Source organism: Diadema setosum, chromosome 17 (genome assembly GCF_964275005.1).
Source record: "Diadema setosum chromosome 17, eeDiaSeto1, whole genome shotgun sequence".
Classification (NCBI taxonomy): domain Eukaryota; kingdom Metazoa; phylum Echinodermata; class Echinoidea; order Diadematoida; family Diadematidae; genus Diadema; species Diadema setosum.
In genome coordinates this window covers 9354804-9377653 of record NC_092701.1, presented here as the reverse complement: position 1 = coordinate 9377653, position 22850 = coordinate 9354804, and the positions used below count along the sequence as shown (strand labels likewise).

The 22850-nt window shown below is 39.4% G+C and overlaps 1 protein-coding gene across 1 annotated transcript in view; it reads right to left on the bottom strand.

Annotated features, from left to right (window-relative positions):
- The window catches only part of LOC140241043 (cadherin EGF LAG seven-pass G-type receptor 2-like), a 71335-nt gene continuing 48485 nt past the window's right edge, over positions 1 to 22850 (bottom strand). The window contains exons 2-7 of the mRNA XM_072320812.1: positions 8043 to 9158; positions 6163 to 6798; positions 3353 to 3572; positions 2506 to 2710; positions 1523 to 1644; positions 1 to 491 (exon numbers count right to left, since the gene is read on the bottom strand). Coding sequence (XP_072176913.1) covers positions 302 to 491; positions 1523 to 1644; positions 2506 to 2710; positions 3353 to 3572; positions 6163 to 6798; positions 8043 to 9158 — 2489 coding nt within the window. The 3' untranslated portion in view covers positions 1 to 301. The remainder of the gene's footprint in view (positions 492 to 1522; positions 1645 to 2505; positions 2711 to 3352; positions 3573 to 6162; positions 6799 to 8042; positions 9159 to 22850) is intronic.

Here is a 22850-nt window from a genome sequence, read left to right as displayed (position 1 = left end):
AAAATCAACTTAATATGGAGTGGTTTTAGACTTCTATATCTTAATCAATATTCCTCGCTTTCAAGACGACTCCTTCGAATGCGTCTCCACATTTAACTCTATATACATGTCAGTCAAAATATATCACTTTCCGATTGATGTCTGCTATCGATCAATCCTGCATCCATGATTACGCTGCACCGGTTGGTGGTAAAAATATCGTTCCGCTGTGATCGAGCAGTTTGAAAGCATTCGCGATAATATCGTACAACGTGGCATTACTGTCGGGTTCACATCTATATGGGGCGATCGTGCAATCTCTTCATCTGTATCGGGTGATCGGGCAGCCGGGGGCCGTTCTGTAATCGAGAAGACTCTCGGCAAAATCCAGCAGACGGTTGTTGATTCTGACGTCCTTTATACAGCCGATGAAGTCCTCGTGGAGAATTCGCGTCTCTTGTTGCGTGGCGGGAAGACTTCCAACCAGTAAAGGCGTGTTCACATCAAGGAACCTATCGGAAACAAGAATAGGACAAATGGCGCAGTTGGTGACGTTGGCAAGAAGAAAACCACAGTAAAGTCGTGCGTTTCTTTTTGTTTTAAACATGGTAGACGAAAAGCATGAACGCGTCCCAGTGGTGTAAAGAATAGCGGCAGTTGAAATTCGAAGTGTACGTAAGATGACAAGCGTCACGGAATTTAAAGTGGTAGCCTATCAGCGAACATATGATCATTTTAATGCAGTATTTGAGGATTTGAAATAATTATCAGTCTACCTATGGATTGGCAGCTTTTTAGTTGTTTGGAAGTTCTACAATTATCGCCAATCTTTCCTTCCATTTGTCCTTGATATCGTCTTGGAAAGCGTGAGCACCGTGGAAGATTATCAATGTCGAAATTTGCCTCTTCGTCTCCTCTCCAATTAATCTTATCCCTCGTTTGCCCTCAGAGTCCCCCTCCCCCGCCAAAAACACGTGACTAAACTCATGATAAGAAGAAAAAAAAAAAAAACTACTCCCATTAGTAACTGCTTCCAAAACAAATATATGCTCTATGACTGAACAACAAGCTCAAATAATTGGTGCTGCCCTACTACTTCAGTTGAAAATCGGAAATTTCGGTAATAAGTAATAGTGACTCTAGTTCTTCGTTTATACAGTTTGGTTGTCATTCAATAGTGATATTAACAAAGGACTGTCCAGGAGTCCTTCCCTTACTCACTGGTGAAAATATATTCCGTCTTTTTGCTTGATGTTTACATATTCGTAGGGTTTGAAGTTGAAGAAAAACCAACAACAAAGAAACAAACAACAGCAACAACAACAACAAGATTTCTATGAAGCACATCCAAGAAGACTTAACCAGTTCAAAACGAAATTCTGAAACACATATCTATTGACGTTATCATAATCTGAAAGGACAAACAAGGATCATGTTAGCAAAAGAACAGTGAAATCAATTTCTTGGTGGATTTTTATCTCGCCTCGCAACGATGCGATCACCGTTACCAATAGCAACGAGACCAGTGCATCAGAATCCTTACCACGTGTTAACATCCACAGCTTGTGTGGCAAAGGCTATACATGGGTAATTGCTGAGTTCTTCTTCCTCATTGGGTGGATTATCTCCTTCTTCAGCACAGCTATCCAGCAGAACTTCGACAATCTGAAGTAAGAACAGAAAAAAAAAACGCATTTGATGATAACTCCACTGGTGAAGACGCCCTCCACAGAAATGTACGTCATGCTGTATAGTTTATTGGTTCAGTCATATTATGCAAGTTGGACATCTCCTGTCCGAGTATTCTACTCTCATAGAGGAATTACAGCTTTGACAATCGGGGCAAACATGCATGAAAATACAGCGGTCCAACTCTGAATCGGAAATCAGATTAAAGACTGTTCTGATTGGTTGAAAGTTGCGATGTGTTTCATTGCGCATAAATGGTGTGAGTGTCATAATTACTGTGATCCATACATACCACACAATCCATACCTCAAACAATTTCACTTGATTTTATTTCATTTCCCCCCCCCCCCCACCCCCGTCTCATAATTCTTGAGACGCTTTAATGACGCAGTTTTGCAAAGTAACCTATCATTGTGCAGAATATGTGTGGCAGACGCGAAAGAATCGTACGAGAAGAGACTATGACGCGCAAGACGCAGAGATACAAAATTCTGTACTTTCCCATACTATTTCAAAACTCTTTCTTTCTTCAGATAATAATGCAATAGTAGAAGCAGCATCATTTCAACGGCATCTGCTCCAACTCCTCTATTTTCCTTAAATACTATGTCCTCAAGAATTTTCAGGTCTTTTCAGTGTACCTTTAAAAAAGACCTTAACAGTTTATGTTTGTAGAATCAAACACTATTAACCGACAAGAGCTGAAAGCGTGTATGTCAGTTGTTTCTGACAGATTTTAAATTTGTAAACGAGAATATAAAAGGGGGAGACGCATCGTCTGCCTGGTCCGACATGTCTTTAAACAGAGAGGGCGAGACCGCACAGGACGAGACTCACTTTGTCCCGGTAGGCGAGCTTAATAAGGTGCCAGTTGCCGTCGCTGACGCCTCCGGGTGTCCCGACCATGACCCTCATGATGAGTCGGCCCACGGCGAACGAGAAGGCGACCTGGGAGCCGATGATCTCTAGAGCCAAGAAGTCGTGTTGCTGGGAGTAGCGGCCGATGTACATAATCATGCCGTCTGTCTGTAGCGTGGAGAAGCTGTGACAATGCGCGCGGACGCGCGGTGCGCGTGGGAGAGAAGGACCAGTGACACAGCAGAAGTGAACGGTATGAAGGTGATGCGAACAGGTGGTAGGAATGTTGATCACACAATTCGTGCTGTATCATTCCACCTGCCTTTCCTGTTATCAGTCGAATGTCTCGAAATGTTCCCAAGGTTTGTATTGAACGCAGTGACACAGAACGATGTATCACTGGAAATTTGACTCAAAGTGAAGAAAGTTATGGACGTCTGAAATGGCCAACTAAAGTGGTGGTAACTACATATGGCTTTTATTCTATTTCGAGAGAATTAGATTGTTATGACCATTAAATGAACATTCTTTACCGACATAGGGCTCTTTAACATTCTGTACGACGCATTTGGTCTCTGTTTTGCATAGCTTTATGGTACTGTCCAATGTAAGTAGAATGTTTATCCAATGGTAATTGTGTATGGCTAAAGTATAAGTTACTAATCAGCGCAACCATTTGGTTGTAACGTTAAAAGAATGATAAACTGCACTTCAAAATTACACTCGTCTTTCGCCTTTATCATATTGCCCTTACTAGAAATGCCATCTTTTGAGAGATAAATTTCCACACAAAAGTCAGGATGTTAAAAAACAAATACATGCTTACTTGAGCGAGAGGATCATAGAAGAACGGTGTGTGATTGTTGGGAAAGCCATGTAGGCACCAGCAGGGAAGTACCGGGCTGTCATCTCGCAGCGTTCGCCGTCAAAACCCACGCGACAGTAGCAGCGGAAACCCCCATTTCGCTGGTTCTCACAAATCCCGTGGTGCTTGCAGGCGCCCTCGAAGCACTGGCCCCTGCGAAAATCCACCTCGCAATTCACTCCTGCTTACAAAATTGATGAATAAATAAATGAATAGATAGATAGATAGATAGATAGATAGATAGATAGATAGATAGATAGATAGATAGATAAAAATAAATAAATAAATAAATAAATAAATAAATACATGAACAAATAAATAAATAAAAATAAGCAATAACCTTAATGAACAAGATAGCAAGTGTTCACGTCAAGAATAATGTAGACCTACTTTCCATACTTTTGGTGTTAACCATCTATTTAAAAGTGAACTACAAAACACACACACGCACTAAAATATTTCATTCTTATTACGTGGGTTTATATAGAGGTAGCAGAATCGGTATTGCTAGTCATTGACAAGAAATGTTTTGTCAGAATGCATACTTGTCTTTGTTTAACTTCTTGATCTCTAATCACGCAAATATAACCTTTTTCATGTCGACGTACTTTCAATCGGAGAATAACAATTATATTTGCCGGACTGCCAGTATCTACAACGCCTGGCGACAAGCCACAGCAACAAGTGATTTTGAAAATATTCCGCCGCTCATCGTTCAAAACTACCCTTGAACTATATCAGAAGCCAAGAAAATTTGCAAAATCACTCTGCAGAAAACGCTTGAGGGCTTTACGCTGTCAGAATCCTCGGCAACTTCTTTGTATTCAACATAAAAAGTGACATTTCAAGACAGTGGCTGTGAGTCCGTAAATGGAACCGTCAAATGTAATATCATATTATCGCACTGTAACCCCATGACAGTCTGTGCAACATTACGTGACTGCACCGCAGCAGACGACACTGATACAAACCATCAGCTAGCGATACAAAGTGATTCGGATCGGAAGCGATAGTGTCTATCGATGAACTGTGTATAAAAAGTTCGTTAACCCGCTCTGACACATTCGATGTTTGTTGACTCTCGCAGGAAGCGTACTTTCTGTCCTTGGGGTTATCTCTTCTGATAAATGTGGTATCTCTTTGATTATATATCGACGACTGTGAGGTGTTCTGACAGCCTTACGGCACTTATGTTTGTTTCATACATTTACCTGTTTCGACACTAACATGTTACGCGAATGGTTTGCAGAATAATATGCCCCACTTTCACGCGACAGTTACTTTCTCAGATGCCCCACATTTGAAATTGTTCAACTCTCTCATAAAAGAATGTTTAATGCAAGTCACATATTACGGCCTTAAAAGTGGATGCATAATTCTCGATATCTGAATGGATCGGAAATTATAAATAGTAATGGAAATATTATGCATATACATTTATGGACCTTTTTATTGAATCATGACTTGCAGTAGCAGCATCTGGGTCCGTGCAAATGTAAATAATACTTATACTATATACCGATCATATATATTTAATAGATCTAACAGAAAACACACTTATGATGACATTCTGAAATACTTTTTATCGTTAGAACTCACTCTGCTAAATGGTAAATGAAATTGTCTGTTTTGTTTAGAGTAGGCGCACTAGCAATCATTGCCCATTGAAATAATGTACATTTCTGTCAACATTAAGAAAATCGTGATAAAGAAAAAAAAAATCATCTGTTTATACATTCACCGCAAACAATTTCAAATTCAACATAATATCGTAATGAATTAAATCAATTGCTTTTATAATTGTATCATATTATACGATACTACAATCAAACACTGTCAGATATGTTACACTTTGGTTATTCTAATCAACGAGAACGCCTTACTCAGCATCAAACGACTAGATTAACGGTGGAAGCACTATCCTACTGTGAATAATTAGACTCCTAACTTATTAAACAAGGGATTCTTGGATCAAATCCTGCCCAAGCGCTACATCGGTGACTGCAGGCCCCTGATTAGTCAATTACTGCACAAATACTTTACACCGTAAAAATGGCAATAGGGAGCTTTAAATTTTCGCGATGGGGACTTTCAGAGAAAAAAAAAAAACACGTTCGGAGCATGCGCAAAATCGCTTATCAAAAGCGATCCATTTACAGCTCACGTCGTCTGAGTTTTCACTACGATTTCAGGATTATTTTTACGTCCGCTCAATTCACGGAGGTGCTTGATGCACTGATCATATGGGGGCGCCATTTTATTTTTTACAGGTTGCGTTCTAGCGTAGTAGTTTAAAGCTACTTTTCAACACGACGTAGGGAGAGAGGAGAACGGCCAACGCAATCGTCGCCTCAAACGTCCGCGTCGTAAATCCAAAGCTCCCTATTGATTCGTACACAGGAACTTTGATGACGGGTCAGTATGCACACGATTTGGCACCTCCATTTCATCCTTGTCTCTGGCATACTCAGTATCTTGTTTCTTACTTCACTGTATCTCATCAATAGAAATGCTCATATCTAGGTGCCCCTCATTATTATTTCACTTTCAAATAATGCTCCTTCTTTTGAATTTTGTAATCTATGTGCAGGAGGCTGAACTCTATAGAAAATTACATTACTGGTAGTGCATATAGGATAAAGACAGGAATCATTACACGAACTGTAAAACATAATCTGTATGGCACTTTGTTTTCCACTAAGCAGGTAAAATTATACACAATTTAACAATTTCTTCTCCGTTGCCATGACTACGAGGACGAGGACACTGACCTGCGAATCCTTCACGACAGATGCATACATAGCCATCGTCTGTTTTCTCGCACGTTGCTCCGTTGCTGCAGGGTTTCGAGTGGCAAAAGTCGGTAGGCTCCGAGCAGTTGTTGCTGGTGTGCGGGTCGGGACACTCGCACCATTGCACCACGGACGGGTTGATACCGTGGAAGGTCACCGAGTTTTTGCTGGTGCGCGACGACACCGAGTTCCCGCCCGTGTGCGTCTTTCGGCTCATGCACCGTTGGAAGCCTCCGCAGGACTCGGTGAGGCAGCTGTCGTCTTCGGCAGGGATGACGAGCAGGCCGCAGAGACGCTGCAGCTGGTCGCGCTTGAAGTAGATGGTGTTGACGATCTGCTCAGGCGAGAGGAAGCGGTTTTCGCTGTTGCGCGCGGCGAAGGAGATGTTGACGATGGGGCGTCCGTTATCCGTCATCTCCCGGATGTTGAAGATGTTGAGTTTGTGCGCGTCGAGGAGCTCGCTGAGAGCGACCCGGAGCTTACCGATCCCTCCGGACTGCAGGAACTCGTCTTGGGAGACCTCGGGGATGCGGACGTTGACGCTGTTGTGGAGCATGGCTTCTGACACGCTGGTGAGCTCTAACCGACATCGAGCCCGTCTTCCATGGACGCCATCTATTGGGAAGAAGAACTACTAGTTAAAATAACTGTTAGGTGCTTCCTTTTTTCACACGTCTCTTAGATTGAGGGTTCATAAAGAAAATTCTCACAAAATCTTTAAGAAGTTGCATCGGGGTGGACATCATTGCATGGGGGTGGACAAATGGAGTGATCCTACCATCTGGGAGGGACAAATCCTTGTAAACAGCAGCTGTTCCACTGTGAAACTATAATGATTCCACTACCTCACTCTATTTGAGATGAGTGAACGACTTTTCTCTGATGGAGTTTCATTTCATATTAGACTGCGGAAATGTGGAGGGGAAAATTAGGGCTTCAGGACAATATGAATTCGTTTTCCTGTGCTTCATGATTATGTTTACCTGTCGGTTTAGAATTCTTATAACGTGCTGCTCAATAAAACGGTGCTTCCACCATGCTCAAGTTGACTGAAATGAGTAGAGTAAAAATCAGTTTTTGAAAACAGTAGTGTTTTCAAAAGTCAGAGAGTCTCAAAGTTTCACATCTTTTCTTAGATAAGTCACATCAGGAACAACGACATAGGAAAGTTCTACGAGGTGATGACGTCATGGGCTCACAAGTCTCCTATTGGCCGGGTCGTTACTAGATTTACTTTCGCACGTGAAAGTGTAGCAAACTTTGTAACTTTCATATCAATATTTATTGTTGCTGTTGTTGTTGTTGTTATGTTGTGACAACTTATAGCTATTACAACTTGTAGGGAGAAAGGGGTTGTAGTTGTCACGAGATTTTTGGTGAAAAACATGTTTTTGAATGTCAGTGAATGAAACGTATGGGAGAGTTAGACCTTGATAAGATCATCACCTTTGCTTACTTTCTTAATGTGTTTGCGGCCATTATCATTATTCGGTAAAACTTAAACAGTTTAAGGCCTTATTCTTTTTTTCTTTGTTACTTTATATCTGCTTTTAAGAACACTACTACAAATGTATCTATCCCTTTCGTAAGATAATACTCTATTTAAGATAATACTCTATTTATATCTTTTAAAAAATACATCAAAATGGGATGGAATTGCACTTTAAATCCTGAATCCTAGTTATGTCTCACATTTCCGAGCAGACGTCAAGCCTGATTTAACCTTTTTACGCCACAATCATTTTTCAATCACTATTTTCCTACTTTTCCTCTGATCCCCCGTCCTCAAATATCGCTCCGCCCTCCCTTTCCCGTGAGAAACCAGTCATGAAATTACCAGCGTTCAGCCAGCGACATACCACTGACATATACCGTCACCTCTGTGTCAACTTGGTTTTCTTCCGTGACTTCCAGATGGTGAGCATTATTTGGGTTAAACCGTAGCGCTCCTGTAATACTGTCTACTTGCAAAATTTCCTGATCCCCGTTCTGGTTGCCATCCGCTCCCTGATCACCGATTATCACGAAGCGGAGGTTGCCCTCCCTGTCGATGTCCCGAGCTGGTATTTTGCCGACTTCGGTACCGGACAGAATCGCGTCGGGGAGGCCATTGTAGAAAACTTCGAAATTGGGCACTTCAGGCGGGTTGTCATTGCGGTCGATGACGTGAATGAACACGCGCACCGTCGTGAAGAGTTTGCCGGAGTAGGCGGCGAGGACGAGACGAAATTTCTTGATGCGTTCGTAGTCAATGCGGTAGCTGTTGTACAATTGTCCACTTCGAGGCTGAACTCTAATGATTCCTCGAGACCCGTGGAGGATCCTGTACAAGACTAAGGCGTTCTCACCCTCATCGATGTCAGTTGCATTGACCACCGTCTCACCCGATAGCGACACATTGACGTTCTCGTAGACGTACATCCGTAAAATGTCATAGGGAAATCTCGGCGGGTTGTCATTGACATCCAACACGTGCACCACTAAGACAGTCTCATCCCGCTCTTCGCCACACCTCCCAAGAATCGTGATGTTGTAGCTACTCCTCCATTCCCTGTCTAGACTCCTCAGTGCCCATACCTGTCCCGTTGTGGCGTTGATGCCGAAATAGTCACTACCTTCGTGGGGCGTGACGTTTACCATCGAGAACACGACTGGTTGATCAACCTTCGCATTTTTCACTCTCACCGACGAGTTCGTCCTCCCAACCTTGTTCTCCTCAATGTAGGTCTCGAAAGTTTCCGAGATGAACTGGAACTGTCCCAGCTCCATGACCTTAATCTTCACCTTGGCAACGGCTTTGTTCTTTGGTTGCCTCTTGTCCCGCGCGTACGCGAGAAACGTGATGACGTAACTTCCGCCAATAAGCGCCCTCGACGTCCGAAGTTCGCCGGTGCGCTTGTTCACGGTGAAAGGCAGCAGTGCCTGCGCCTGGGCCTTCTTTTTCTGCTTGATTTCGTAGATGATATTCGCAGCCTCTGAAAAGACAAACAGAGCAAAAACATGTCTAAGGTGAGTGTTTTGAATCGCAATCACCGCCACGATCATCGATTTCATTGTCGTCATCATCATCATTGTCATCATCAATGATTCATCGTCATTATTCCGTTGTTTCTTACTAGATCTACTCGACCAGTCTTGACACGAAAACAAAAATCCAGGTGAAGTAGGATCAAAAGGTAAATATACAAAATCTCTTTGACCTGGGTTAACAAAACTTTGGGAATTTTACGAGACAGCGAGGAATTCGGGTTGAAAGGTCAGGGCAAGAACACGGTCGTAATGTTACGAACGAGTCGAGATGATCAGGCATCTAGGTTGAGCGAGGAAAAATTTCGTGCAAGAGTTGTCTTTAAAAGACTAAATTCGAACTGTTGCCCCGAGATCAATCGATTTCTGATAAGTTAGTGTGGCTGGATATCAAATCATAATTCAACTGTTAACAAGAGTTGACGAAAATATCTACTGGCATTGCACCTATATACACGCATGCACGCACACACACAAATATATGTATATTTCATATACTGTATGCTTCGGTCTTTGTTTCGAAATTATTTGAAAAATGGTTCATTCTAGATTATTAAAGTTTTTGGATATTCATAAAATAATTTCTGATTATCAGTTTGGTTTCCGGCAAAACCACAACACATCCCATGCAATACTTACCTTTCTAGATAAAGTTTCAAAAGCTATTGATCAATTTCATCATACAGTCGGCGTTTTCCTGGACTACTCCAAGGCCTTTGATACCATTGACCACAATATACTTCTTTATGAATTATCACATTATGGTATCCGAGGAAAGGCCTTGGAGTGGTTCAGGAGTTACCTTTCTAACCGTAAGCAATTTGTTTATGTTAATGGACATACATCAGTTATGCAAAATGTCAATTGTGGAGTGCCTCAAGGAAGTTTGCTTGGACCTCTTTTATTTATCCTTTACATTAACGACATGCCGAATTCATCAAATATTCTTTCTTTTCTATCATTTGCTGATGATTCTAATGTTTTTTGTCACATTCTGATCCTAATTTATTAATTGATGTTTTAATGTTGAATTGGATAAATTACGTCAATGGATAAGAGCAAATAAATTTTCAGTAAATATTATAAAAAAACAACAACTAAATGTATGATTTTTAGTAACTCTTTGGAAAATGTATCAAGGAATGTCTATCTGAATGACACAGTTATTGAAGAAGTCTCTTCAATCAAATTTTTAGGTTTGATTATTGACCGTAAACTCACTTAGAATTTACATATTGATTCCATAAGCCGTATTATTTCAAGAAATATAGGTGTAATAAATAAAGTTAATTTTGTTACCCAAAAACGTTCTTTTAATGTTATATTCATCTCTGATTTTACCTTATTTGAATTATGGTATACTCCCCTGGGGAAACACACATTCTTCTCATTTGGAAAGACTACTTTTGTTACAGAAAAAAGCTCTTCGTATTATTTGCAATGAATCGTGGAGAAGTCACACTGATGTCTTATTTCATGAAAACAAAATCTTACGTGTAAAGGATTTGTATTTTCTACACCTAGGACAATTCATGTACAAACTTACCAATAATTCTCTCCCATTTGTGTTTGAGTCCATGTTCACTAAAAATAGATCTGTTCATCTTTATCCTACCCGGCAATCTAACTCATTTCATTTGCCATTAACTAGGACTATGTTTGCTAAATCTATATTTTCTTTTACTGGCCCCAAATTTTGGAACTCTCTCGATAATAGTATGAAACATTCACATTCAAACTGAAGAAATTGTTCATAAATTCCTATATAGTTGAATGAGTTATATTTTAGTTAGCCTTAATTTTGAGCTTTCTTTTTTATTCGTTATACTCATTCTTTTCTATTATTTATTCCTTTCCTACATTATGTACATATACCTCGGTGATCCACCGCACTATGTGCCTCGCGTGTGCTGGTATATGGACCCTTCATCTCTTCTCCTTTCTCGCCTTTTTCCTGTCCTCTTGTCTCTTTCTGTTTCTTCTTTCAAAATAATTTCCTCTTTTCCTCTTTTTCCTTCACTGTGTTTTGTTTCTCTCTCTCTCTCTCTCTCTCTCTTTCTCTTTACAAGAGAGGTTGCTTGTGTTTGTCCGTCTGTTTGTTTGTTTGTTTGTATAGGTCTGTATGTGTTGTGCACCTTTTATATTATGTCTAGCTAATTGCTTTTTGATGTTATTTAGTCTTTTTGTCCACGAGGAGACTGCAAAATACAAGCTTAGCTTTTTAGCATGTCTCCTCCATTTCCTGCAACTTTAGTTTTAATTCAATTTTCTTTTGCTTTTGTGATGCGTAGTATTGTTAACTTCACGTATTTTTCTTTGTTACTACATTGTATTGATGCTGTGTTATTTTGTGTATGAAAATGTTGGAAATGAAATAAATGAAATGAAATGAAAATGAAATGTTTCGTCCGTCTCGTTAATTTACTGACTGACAATCATACAAGTCACAATGTTCTTTCATACTTCGTCTCGTTAATTTACTGACTGACAATCAGAAAGTCACAATGTTCTTTCATACTTTTTTCCTCCCGATTTTCACAGGACGAATTCTGAATTCTCTTGTCAATTGTTGAAAATGAAACACTGTTGCAAGATGAGACGCACTTACATACGAGACAGGTATTATCTCAAACTAGCAAACCTGAGAGGATAGAAAGAGTTAGAAAGAATTGTATAGGACCTACATTTTATAGAAAAATGATAGAAGGCACCTTGCACATACAAACACTGTAGGCCTATAGTTTAGCCCAAGTATCATTTAAACCTTCATCCGCAGGACGTAGTCCTAATTTGCAAGGCATTGCAAATCAACCCAGTCTTCTGCAGATGGCCTTACTGCAATTATTTAATCAAGTAAGTAATTATTAAATTAACTGGCTCACCAATCAAAGCCTTTGATTCAACAATTAGCTTCCACCAAAGGAAATAAGCAAAAAAAGCTCACAACTCCAGGAATTCAAGTACTATACACAATTGGACAAAGTGAGTTAAAATTTGATCTAGGTCAATCGTAGGTCAGTTGTCATTTATACGCAGGGCGGATCCAGGAATTCCGCAAAGGAGGGAGGGGGCACCTTTACAAAATCAAAGGCCCCCCCCCCTCCATATTTTTTTTTTTGTTTCTTTAGTTTCAAAAAAAATGATATAGGGGGCTCGCGTCTGGAGCGTCCCTCCGCGATCCACCACTGATACGTATGCAGTATTCAGTTGAGATTTCATTGAAGGTGGGGAAGGAGCGGGGAAACCTAGCACCTTCAGTGTATTCCCACCATAATTATGCCCGTGTGTGGCGCTGCGCATCACCCTGCAAAGACGGGGGATGACGCCTTGCATGGGAAGTGCAATGACCAGGGAGTTTAACTGCTACATCTTCGTCACATTCCGCCAATCTTTCTCAACCCTGGGAATACACGTCGAGACGGTAAGTATGTACCATGCTACCTCCGCGCTCCCCGTATCATGGGAAGGAAAGAAGGAAATGTGAAGAGAGAGAGATATATATATAAAGAGACAGACAGACAGACAGACAGATAGAGAGACAGCAGACAGAGGAGAGGAAAACGAAATGTTGATCGACAGATCGATAGATAAGAGAAAAATTGGAGAAACATAAATGAACGGATAGATGGATGGATAGATGGATGGATGGATGGATGGATAGGAGAAAGAAATGGACAGATTTGAAAGACAAAAAGACGGACAAAACGGCAGGCAGATAGACAGGCATATAGATTAGATAGATAAATAGGTAGATAGATAGAAAGATAGATAGATAGATAGATAGATAGATAGATGGATGGATAAAAAGATAGAGGTAGAGATTGGGGAGGGGTATGGCTTTCTATGTTGATGACCACATCACCGAAGGGATTACTTCCCTAAATTAAACCCCATAGACTGTTGACATAAGTAATACTAGTCAAACTGAAACTTTGATAATGAAAATTCACGTGGTCCTTGTCTGAAATCTAGCTACCACGTTATCAAGTTGAAAGAATACGTGTGTTCCCCTACTAAAGCTCGAAGAAGTGCCTTGAAAAGAGAATATTCCTCTTTTTTTTTTCTCATCATGATCATATAAGCTAAAGTTCAGTAATTATGCTCCAGAAAATTTAGGTAGTGTCAGTTTGCTAGCTGACGACCCCCTTCTACAAGATTCTCTATTCATCATCTCCGATCCGTCAAACTGGTTTTTAACCATCATTTCCAGATTATCTGACTTCACCTGTGTTATGTCAATGGGATGTTGGAGCTCCCGTGTGAATTGCAGACGTGATACATTGTACCTTTTTCAGATAACTTCCGAGTTCGTCGCTGACTGAAATTGAACACTGCTCACGTGTGTGCAGGTGTATTTCCCGTCACCGTTGGATTCCCAGCACTCTAGAGAGCCCCCAAGAGTGATGTCGCGACCCTCCCCGGGCGACCCGGCACTTTCCCCTCATACCTTCCCGGTAGCCACCGTTTCTCTCGCTCGAGTTTTTAAAGGACTTCGTTAACCTCGCATGAGAATGTTATATTGAATAAACAGAGTGAAACTGCTCGACAAATCACTGAGGGTGTGAGCGAACATCATTGTCAATAACAAAAGATTTATGATTGTTTGAAAGTTGGTCTGTATAATCAAATGCGGCCTTCCCGGGTAATCACCACTTCGTTTTATCTATCGTCTATTATGTTTACACCATGGGGTTTGATGTCTATCGCGTTTTCTTTAATCTAACTCGCTGTGACGTTTATATGCTTGTTTTTATGTTATTACTTTCACTTCATTTCAAACAGACATGGGCTTCCTAAACGACATTTATATCTGAGCTTGTAGAGGTACAACCTTCATCTGAAAGTCATGAAATGATCCAGATGCTCACGCGAAGAAACATATCCTCTTTTTATTCTTCGTCATTTATTCTTTTTTTTTGCGTTGGTTTTTGTTGTTGTTGTTGTTGTTTTTTGTTGTCGTTGTTGTTTGCTTGTTTTGTTTTGTTTTGTTTTGTTTTGTTTTGTTTTGTTTTTTGGGGGGTGATTAGAATAACAAATTCCGAACGAGTTTCTATTCGGCTAAGCTTGTAAGTGAAAGATGCAAATGTTTTATGAACTTGAATTTAACGTCCGTAAGACTTGTAATATTACTAGTCATACACTGAGCCAGACGAACAATAACAATAGCAAAAGTATCGAGAATAGCAGCTGCTGTAACATTTCAGTAGTTTCAGTTTCACTAAGTTTTATTTCTCCAATTTGTATTAAACTAAAATAAGTGTGACAATATCAAACATATTCACAAGTCATGAAAATATAAACAGGAGTTTTCTCATTACAAATGTAATCTTGTGACTAATACAAATTTATATCATGACAAATCTTACAAGATATATACAGGTGGAGGAGACCGTTGTCAAAAAGTAAATTGCTTGACTTGGACAAAGGCCTCTACTACGGATTGGAACAATTCAACCGTGGTCATGGTGATACCGAATTATTATCATTCCTCCGATTCGTTTGAGATGTTGAATATACCTGCTATGATTCTTAGGTGGGAATGTTGAGACGAATTTGAGATGTAAGCTAGGCCTATGTAAGAAAGATTTGTTGTTACAATCATATAAGACAGCATACGCAAACATGTACTTAATTCATGGACAATTTTCATGGAAAATGCAGAAATAAATTAAAACTGAAACCTGAACTGAACTGAACGCGATGTCGACTTAGGCAGGGTCGACGAACAAAATGACTAAAGTGAATTAAAGGTTAAACTCTATATTCCTCAGTCATTTAGAAGGAAAAAAACACCCAGGGAAGACAAATTAACTTTCCTTTACTATTTTGTTTTCTTTTCACATTCCCTTTTTTTTCTCATTCTTTGCTTCCATTCATTGTCTCTTTTTATCTTTCAAAAGCAACAGTGAGCATAAAGCTTTATATGTAATTATACTGTATAATGTAGAAAGTTAACTTCACGTTGCCACCACTACTCCATTGATGTAACTGAACATCACAATGCGGCAGGCGTGTTGATAAGATTATAAAATATCAAAATATGCTGAGATACTGATAGATAATCATGCCAGCTAGACCGATGGCGACATAAAATGACCACTGATCAACCAACCTTTCTCTCTATATATAGGGTCGTTTCCGATGGACACTGATCAGGTGAAAGTGGAGAGAGAGGTCAAAACATTCCGTGACAGGCAGATACCATACATACATACTTACATACATCATAAATCGACATATAGTCCAGCCCTTCGTGGGCAACATGCACTGTGTATAGCGGTCATGGACTCCAGCTTAAAGACATAATGTAAAAAGTGAGTTAGGGATAGAAACAACCAATGTGGAAATTTGAATAACTAATGTTGAGTATTGTTACATATACAAAATGTGAACAATAGTTATAATAAAAATGGTCCTAGACTAAACCGTCAACAATTATGGTTTATTGAGAAAAATATTGATATCTCCATATATTTTAGGCTTTATTGCCATTTTTTTACATTGTATAGGATGTTTTGTGATACAACTAATCTACACATATGCATCAAATGTGATATCTTGAATATTTTTAGAATCACTGCTCCCAATGGTAAAAAGTACCTGTAAAGTTTCACTGTCGACGCAGTTACCTGTTTGCCTAGGTTCCTACATCTCACATAACGTCTTTTTAAAGGACAGCTTAAGTCGATTACCAGTATTCATTTCTTTTTTGGGGGGAGGGGAGGAGAGTTAACGATTTGCAATGCAACGTCTTACCCACTTTTAGCTTCTGCAGTAATGTGTGTCAAATCAAGGAGGTACATACCTCCTTGGTCAAATAGAGTCACGTGTCAGCTATCACGTAACTGCCATAAATTGGCCGCCAACCTGACTGCAGTGCGGTCACCTGTCTATGAAGATCATTAATTTTTTATCTGTTTCCCTCCAATGACCGCTCTACTCAGGTGATAGATGTTTATAATATAGGCCTATAGTTTGTATGTCATTCATCATATACGCATTACAATATCATGTGAAACTGAAATCGGACACTAATTGCAAGAACGATGTCTTTAAAGGTAGGGGATACCTTTTACAGAACTCCCAAAATGCAGCAAAACATTAAATCTGAACCTCAGGGGACTTCTTTAAGCCACTGCTTAGAAATTTGGAAGTCAACAGTTATCTACAATTTGAATAATGCACAAAACTCAACTACTCAGTAGTTCTGTGTGTCAGCCACACTTAAGCCTTTTTGTTGCAGTCTTCTGTATTTTTTTATCTATAAACACAAATCTAAAAGTATAAGAGCTGATGTAATAACACATAGAGTGTGTGGCAAGAATGTATATAAAAATGTTTGTAAGTTTTGATGAACTTTATTCACAAAATATACATGATGGACACACATGCAGTGCATGGGTCTGCAAAGGTAGCCTAGTAATGTACTGGAATTTACGGTGAGCCCCGAAAAAATTCAATTCAAAATCTAACGGTCAATAAAAATGTACTAAATGTTACCTTCCACTTTCAATACTTTATGGGAGTTTCTAAAATGATACTCTCTTCAACATATCACTGTGTTTATACAACTCTTCATTTAAGGCATGCAAGTGGGATTCCCTACCTTTAAGACACATCTTGCGTCTCCACAAAGCGTCAGGCTAAACAAGCGTCAGTCATGATCCATTCCAGCATTAACACACAACTGACCTTACTCGCTAGGTCAGTTTGCAGTGAGTGGGTAACGAAGATCAATGCACTCTCCCTACCCCTGTCTTTAAAGCATTTTTTAACGACTTTTAACGGTTGAGAAAAAATTATGATTTCGCTAACGAAGAAAGAAGTAGGGAGGTCACTGCGTGCCCCACCTCACGACTTCAAGTTGCTCTTCACCAAAGCCAGTTTACTTGATACATGGCAAACTTTAATCAAGTACCATGAACATGTAATGCTTTTGGTGCTTCATAATAATAACATTACTACTGCTACTACTTTAATAACAGTAGTAGTTGTAGTAGTAGTAATAATAATAATAATAATAATAATAATTTTAATAATAATAATGATAATAGGAAGAAGAAAAAAAAGCTGAAGGCGAACATAATAACTTTTGATTCTTTTTGAAAATTGAGAGTGACAGCGGAGTTCATTTTGACATGTATTTCACACTGTTATTCTCCGAAATAAGAAATACGCTCACCAGCCATTGTTGTTTCTTGATGGTATCTATGGAGCTTATGTAGAGTAGTATCTATGACGAAACGAAATTCATTTTAAAAGACTCTATGGGATGCTGCAGAGCCACAGCGATGCGACAAATGTATACTCATGAAGTGGGAACGCAGGAAGAACCGCGAAAAACAGGTTCATTAACAGAGCTCATACAGGGACTGCCTGTCAGGTCCTAACACTTTATAACTTATATACATGTATTATATGATATCATAATTATCTGCTTGCAGTGCATTAATCACAATAATATATCAAAAAGCAAAACACATTCTAACGTTGTGTGTGGTATTCCATGATTAGCTACATACAAATGAAACTTTTTTTTCATTTTAACCAACGGACGTCTAAAGAAATTTAATTAAATATTTCCTTGTTTGTGGTGACCTCTTCCCTTCCGCACTCCACCCCATCCGAACACACGAGTTAAAAAAGACGAAGACAACCTTCGCCATGAGCAGAAGGAGCCTGCCATTGAATTTCTCTAACATCTGGAAGTTACATCCTACCAATAATGACCACAAGGTCAACGAAGAAGCGCAATGGCTATGCCAAAGTGGAGACAAAGGTTAAATCACCCCGTGATGTGTCTATAATTGAACGATCCTCTCATTTTGATGCTGCCTTTTCCTTTATTTCCGAAATATTCTGACTTCAGAGGGACGTCAATGGTGGTTGACAGGTGGAAGAAGAGGTCAAAGCACACGGCGGGTGTCCAGCAGTGGAAGCATTCAAAACCTTCCCGCACGGCTCGACCGAGGCAAGGAGCTTTATACCTGGCCGAGGTGGAGGGGAGATGTCGAGTGTATGAAGAGACGAGAGATCGGTCAAGGATGCCTCAACCAAACAAACGTACGACATGCCGATGAGTAGATTATGGACACTTGAAAAAGGATGACCTGCTGCGGTGCAGTGGATTAGACCACGAGGTCCTATATCTTGAGGTTCCCTGTTCGAGGCCCTACGAAATAGCGTAATGCCCTTATGCGAGGCTCTATTCTCCTTACCATCTTCTGTGTGGAGCTTCGTGGGGGCTATCATAGAATTAATTACTTCCCCAGTGGCCGATTAATCCAAGAGTCAAGCTCGCGTAGTCACGTAGAATCAATAAATCTTCAGCATTTTCCAGTTACTACATTTCAAACAATATAGGTACCTGTGTTGACACCGTTATGATGACTTATGGAGATAAGGTCACGTGCGGCCAACAAGTATTGATAACAGCATGATTAAATACGATGCAGTAATCTGTCTACTATACTCTCATTTCCATTTCTACTCGATTGAAACTCCGAATAGCTTGGTGCCTCCGTGATTTCACGGAATGGATTCGAACCGACATTCAGACGCCTACGAATTGTAAAACTTATCATCTTTGCTGTCATGACCTTTTTAACCTGTTCATATATCACTCCAGAATACAACCGGCCTTTATCGAAGGCAAAGATCTTGAACTAGCTGTAGTCCGTAACGCCGCGATAATCTCCTTTTCTAGATCAGATGCTGCAGGGTGGAAGAATATACCATCGAAGACATACGCGATGGTAAGCTTTGGAAACTACTCCATACCCCCCCCCCCCCTCAAAAAAAAAAAAAAAAAACAGCAACAAACAAACAATAATTGATCCACTAGATATGTGGTTTCATGCCCGCATATGATGGAGTTCTGGATCTTTGTTCTTGTGGTTGCTTTGGAAATTTCTATTTACTTGACAATAATAGTTCTATAGTTCAATAGTTTGTTTATTTCCATCCTTAAAAAAGAAAAAGAAAACGTGATTCAAAACGGTACAAGTTGTCGATTCGTCTTTCATTCATCTGGTAAAGTCATTTTTTTTTTCGAATACAATATAAAGTATATGCACGAATGAAGTCATAAAAAAGAAACAATACACACTTTGTCGTCCAGATCACCCAGAATTTAATTTATAATCATTAAGCCCAAAGAAAGCAACTTTATAACGATCTCTGCAGCCTGAACAGAACGCATCTTCAGCACTGAACACGTGTTAAATCTATACGCAGTCAATACTCTCCCTTTAACTGACTAGTCTACGGTACCAAGTGCCGTAAAGAGTTACTACTCCAGTAGAATGATAGGTGGACTGCAGGACTGCGAGGCGGTAGCGTGGACTATCACCATGGTTACACAGATACAGGGGTGTGGTTCTTGTTTCATCACACCCCACATGTCTTCATCCTCCTCAAACAATCTGTCAAATGGACCGTTTGGACTATGTCTCGACATTGTACACAAAACGATGACCTTAAAATTTGAAATACAGATATAGTAGATTCCACAAAATATCGCCAACGCACTTTTGATTGACAGGGGTGTATTCAAGTGCTCTTCGAGGTCTTCAATACCTATTATAGACTGTGTGTCATTTGTATACTTGGAGATTTGTACTACATTCTTGATCTCCTCTTTGGATTATCTTTGTTTCACCCTAATCTAAGTTGGGATAAACAAGTTTTTAATCTGAAATACGGGTTTTAGATATCTTATCTAAATGAGGAGAAGTGGGTCAATCCAACTGATGTCTACTGTTATACCACTTTGGGTGGTTAATTATTCATTTTTTATTCATTCATGTAACGCCTGACTTGCCTATTCATTCCTCCAGACTGTATCCCGATCTATGCTCTAACCATCCAGCTATTCGTTCCATCTTTGTATTCATTCAGTTTTGATCAAACACAGGAGAGTGTAGCAGGTGAATTTTCCGTTGTTGAATGCACTGAGTCTAGCCTTCTCTGAGCTGTGATTCGCCCTCAATGCACTGGAATATTATTTAGTAAAAACCATCCAACAATCAAAAGAAAAGAGCAGCATTGGTATTGAAATTCGGGATCTCTATCATTGTGATTCTATACTTCTGTTCTCTGTTTGTTTTCGTTGATGTAATTTTGTAATTTGCGGTTTGTGACGATATTATACTATTCACTTATTACTGTAAATCCGTTGTTTTCGTTGCACCCATCATGTAAACCTACACTGCCCTGCAGAAAACTGAAAAATAGCTTTCAGCTGGCCAGGTATGATCCGGGTTTCATATAATTGTAAATTAAACCAAACTAGAGGAAAGGCCTGATTTCAAAGGAATCCTATTCGGCTTGCAAGCTGTTACAAATAAACATGCGAATCTCACATGTGTCAGGCAGCTGTAACACTGCGACCGGAAAAGTCAAATGTTGCAAAGGTCAAGCTACTCTATAGCCGCTCCTCTAAAGACCTCTTGTTGCGCGTCTAAACAGCTACCTTAAAGGGGATGTTTCCCAAAACAAACTGAAACAGGTGGATTCAGCGAATGCAGACAAATATGTCAAACATTTCCTAAAGGTTAAGAAAAAAAATCTGTTCACAACAGTATACTATAAATTTTCAAGTCTAATTGCCCTCTATATTGGGGAACTCTACGGCGATTTATAAGTTCACTTTACACATGTAGAACAATTAATGCACAAAAAATGATATTTCACTAATTTCGTTTTCTGAGACATATCATATAAGAATATCTGCCTTTAGCTCCTTCAAAAGGTATGGAGAAATTAGTCTCAGCACATTCCAGTAACGGGACTATAGAGCATGAAGATAACTCAAAGAGATTACTTCAAGTGGAACATTCTCACATGAATTTGAATTTCTAATACCTAAGCATCCATTACTTCGAGAGGCTGTTACGTAATTATTGTTATATTTGAACACCTGATTATTATACAGCGTCATTATTTATGAATATAAAAGATGAATAGATACTGTAATAGATTTCTCCATTTAAATTTTACTTTTTACTTGTTCTTTTTTTTTCTGGGATCATCTGTTTCTCCTTGATGACCTTCATGCAAGCAGATTCTACTGGCGTTTATCATCTTAAATATCTCTATATTCAATTCAAAAACAAGATCTTCCCTCGATACACGCTGAGATCAGGCTCAGCTACACTCAGCCATGTATCACCAGTTCCTATTTTTATTCACCCGACAGTCCGTTGACGGATTAAATCCGATTAAATAAACCGAAACATTAGTCTGCCAAAATGAGGAATACATGCAAGGGAAGTAGAGATTTTTGGCGAAGGACATTCCTACAGGCGAAACGGACTCAACCAATGATTGATAGGCGCGATATATCCCCTGCGATCGATCGATCCCAAGGGGCGTAGGTGAAAGGTGAAGTGCATTGCAGACGACAGCAAAATCCGCGCTCTCTTTCAATCTCCCACGCTGTACTCTCTCCACTCTACGAACGTTTGGGCAAAGCATGAGCTACGAACTGTAAACAATAACAGAAAAGGACAAAAGTATGCAATTTGATAAAACTTTATGGCATGTTGGTAGAATTAACAGCCTAAGGGTAAAATTATATGATTGCGAAGGGAAAAGGTGAGTTGAGCAACAAGAGTAAAGTAGCAGATACAAATAGTTACAGAAAGTCGATGAGTGTGAGGAAATTCACGTCAACTTGATCAACGTCCAGTTATGTACTCAGCAGGTCGTCTGTATACCATGACGCCCCGCGAGGACCTCGCCTTCAACCACATGTTAGTCACGTGACCTTGACATTAATTTCATTCTTCTTGCTTTTCTTTTCAAGAAAACAATTGACCGACTCTGTATTTATATTACATTATATGGGACTACACGGACATTCCAAACATGATTCACAATTATGCAAATATCTCAGCAGTGAAAAGAGATAAATACCCGCAATTTCTGTACTGGTTTTCTTAGATACTAATCTACAAAATTAGGTACAAAAATATGGGAAACCATCGAGGAAAATTTGAAAATATCATCCCCACTTTTTAACCAAAATTATGGTATTTTTCAATATGAAAATGTACGTTTGGCATAAAACATTACATTGAGTATGATCTGTATCAATTTTGCTAGTGAAAATTTTAAATGTTTCTACTTCAAATTGATGTATGACATGACATAAACACTAGAAATAATCATATTTTTGAATGATTCCCCCCCCCCCCCAAGAAAAAAAAAATTGTGTGGCCAATAAACAGTGTTAGTGCAATATAATAAATTTTTTTGCGTGATATTTTCTAAAATTGTGTTTGTTTCGTTGCATTGCAGTCCACTAAGATAAGTCAACTAAATAAAGAAAAAAATGGGGTACAGCTTTAAAATGCATGTGTTTACACATGTAAAAACTTAGGGGGATTTAACATCACCTTGATGTCTTCGTTTGACATTGACGAGAATGAGATACATATAGACTTGGGCTGGCGCTGGGGACCAATTTCCCTCTAATGATAACAGGAAATTCGCCCTTCCGAAATTGATAATATCCCTTCGTCACTCCCTGTCCAACAAGTCACTTCAGCAGACGTTATCTTCAAGAGAGAATCAGTCATGACTTTCAAGACCTTTTTGTTCATTCATTCATTCATTCATTCATTCATTCATTCATT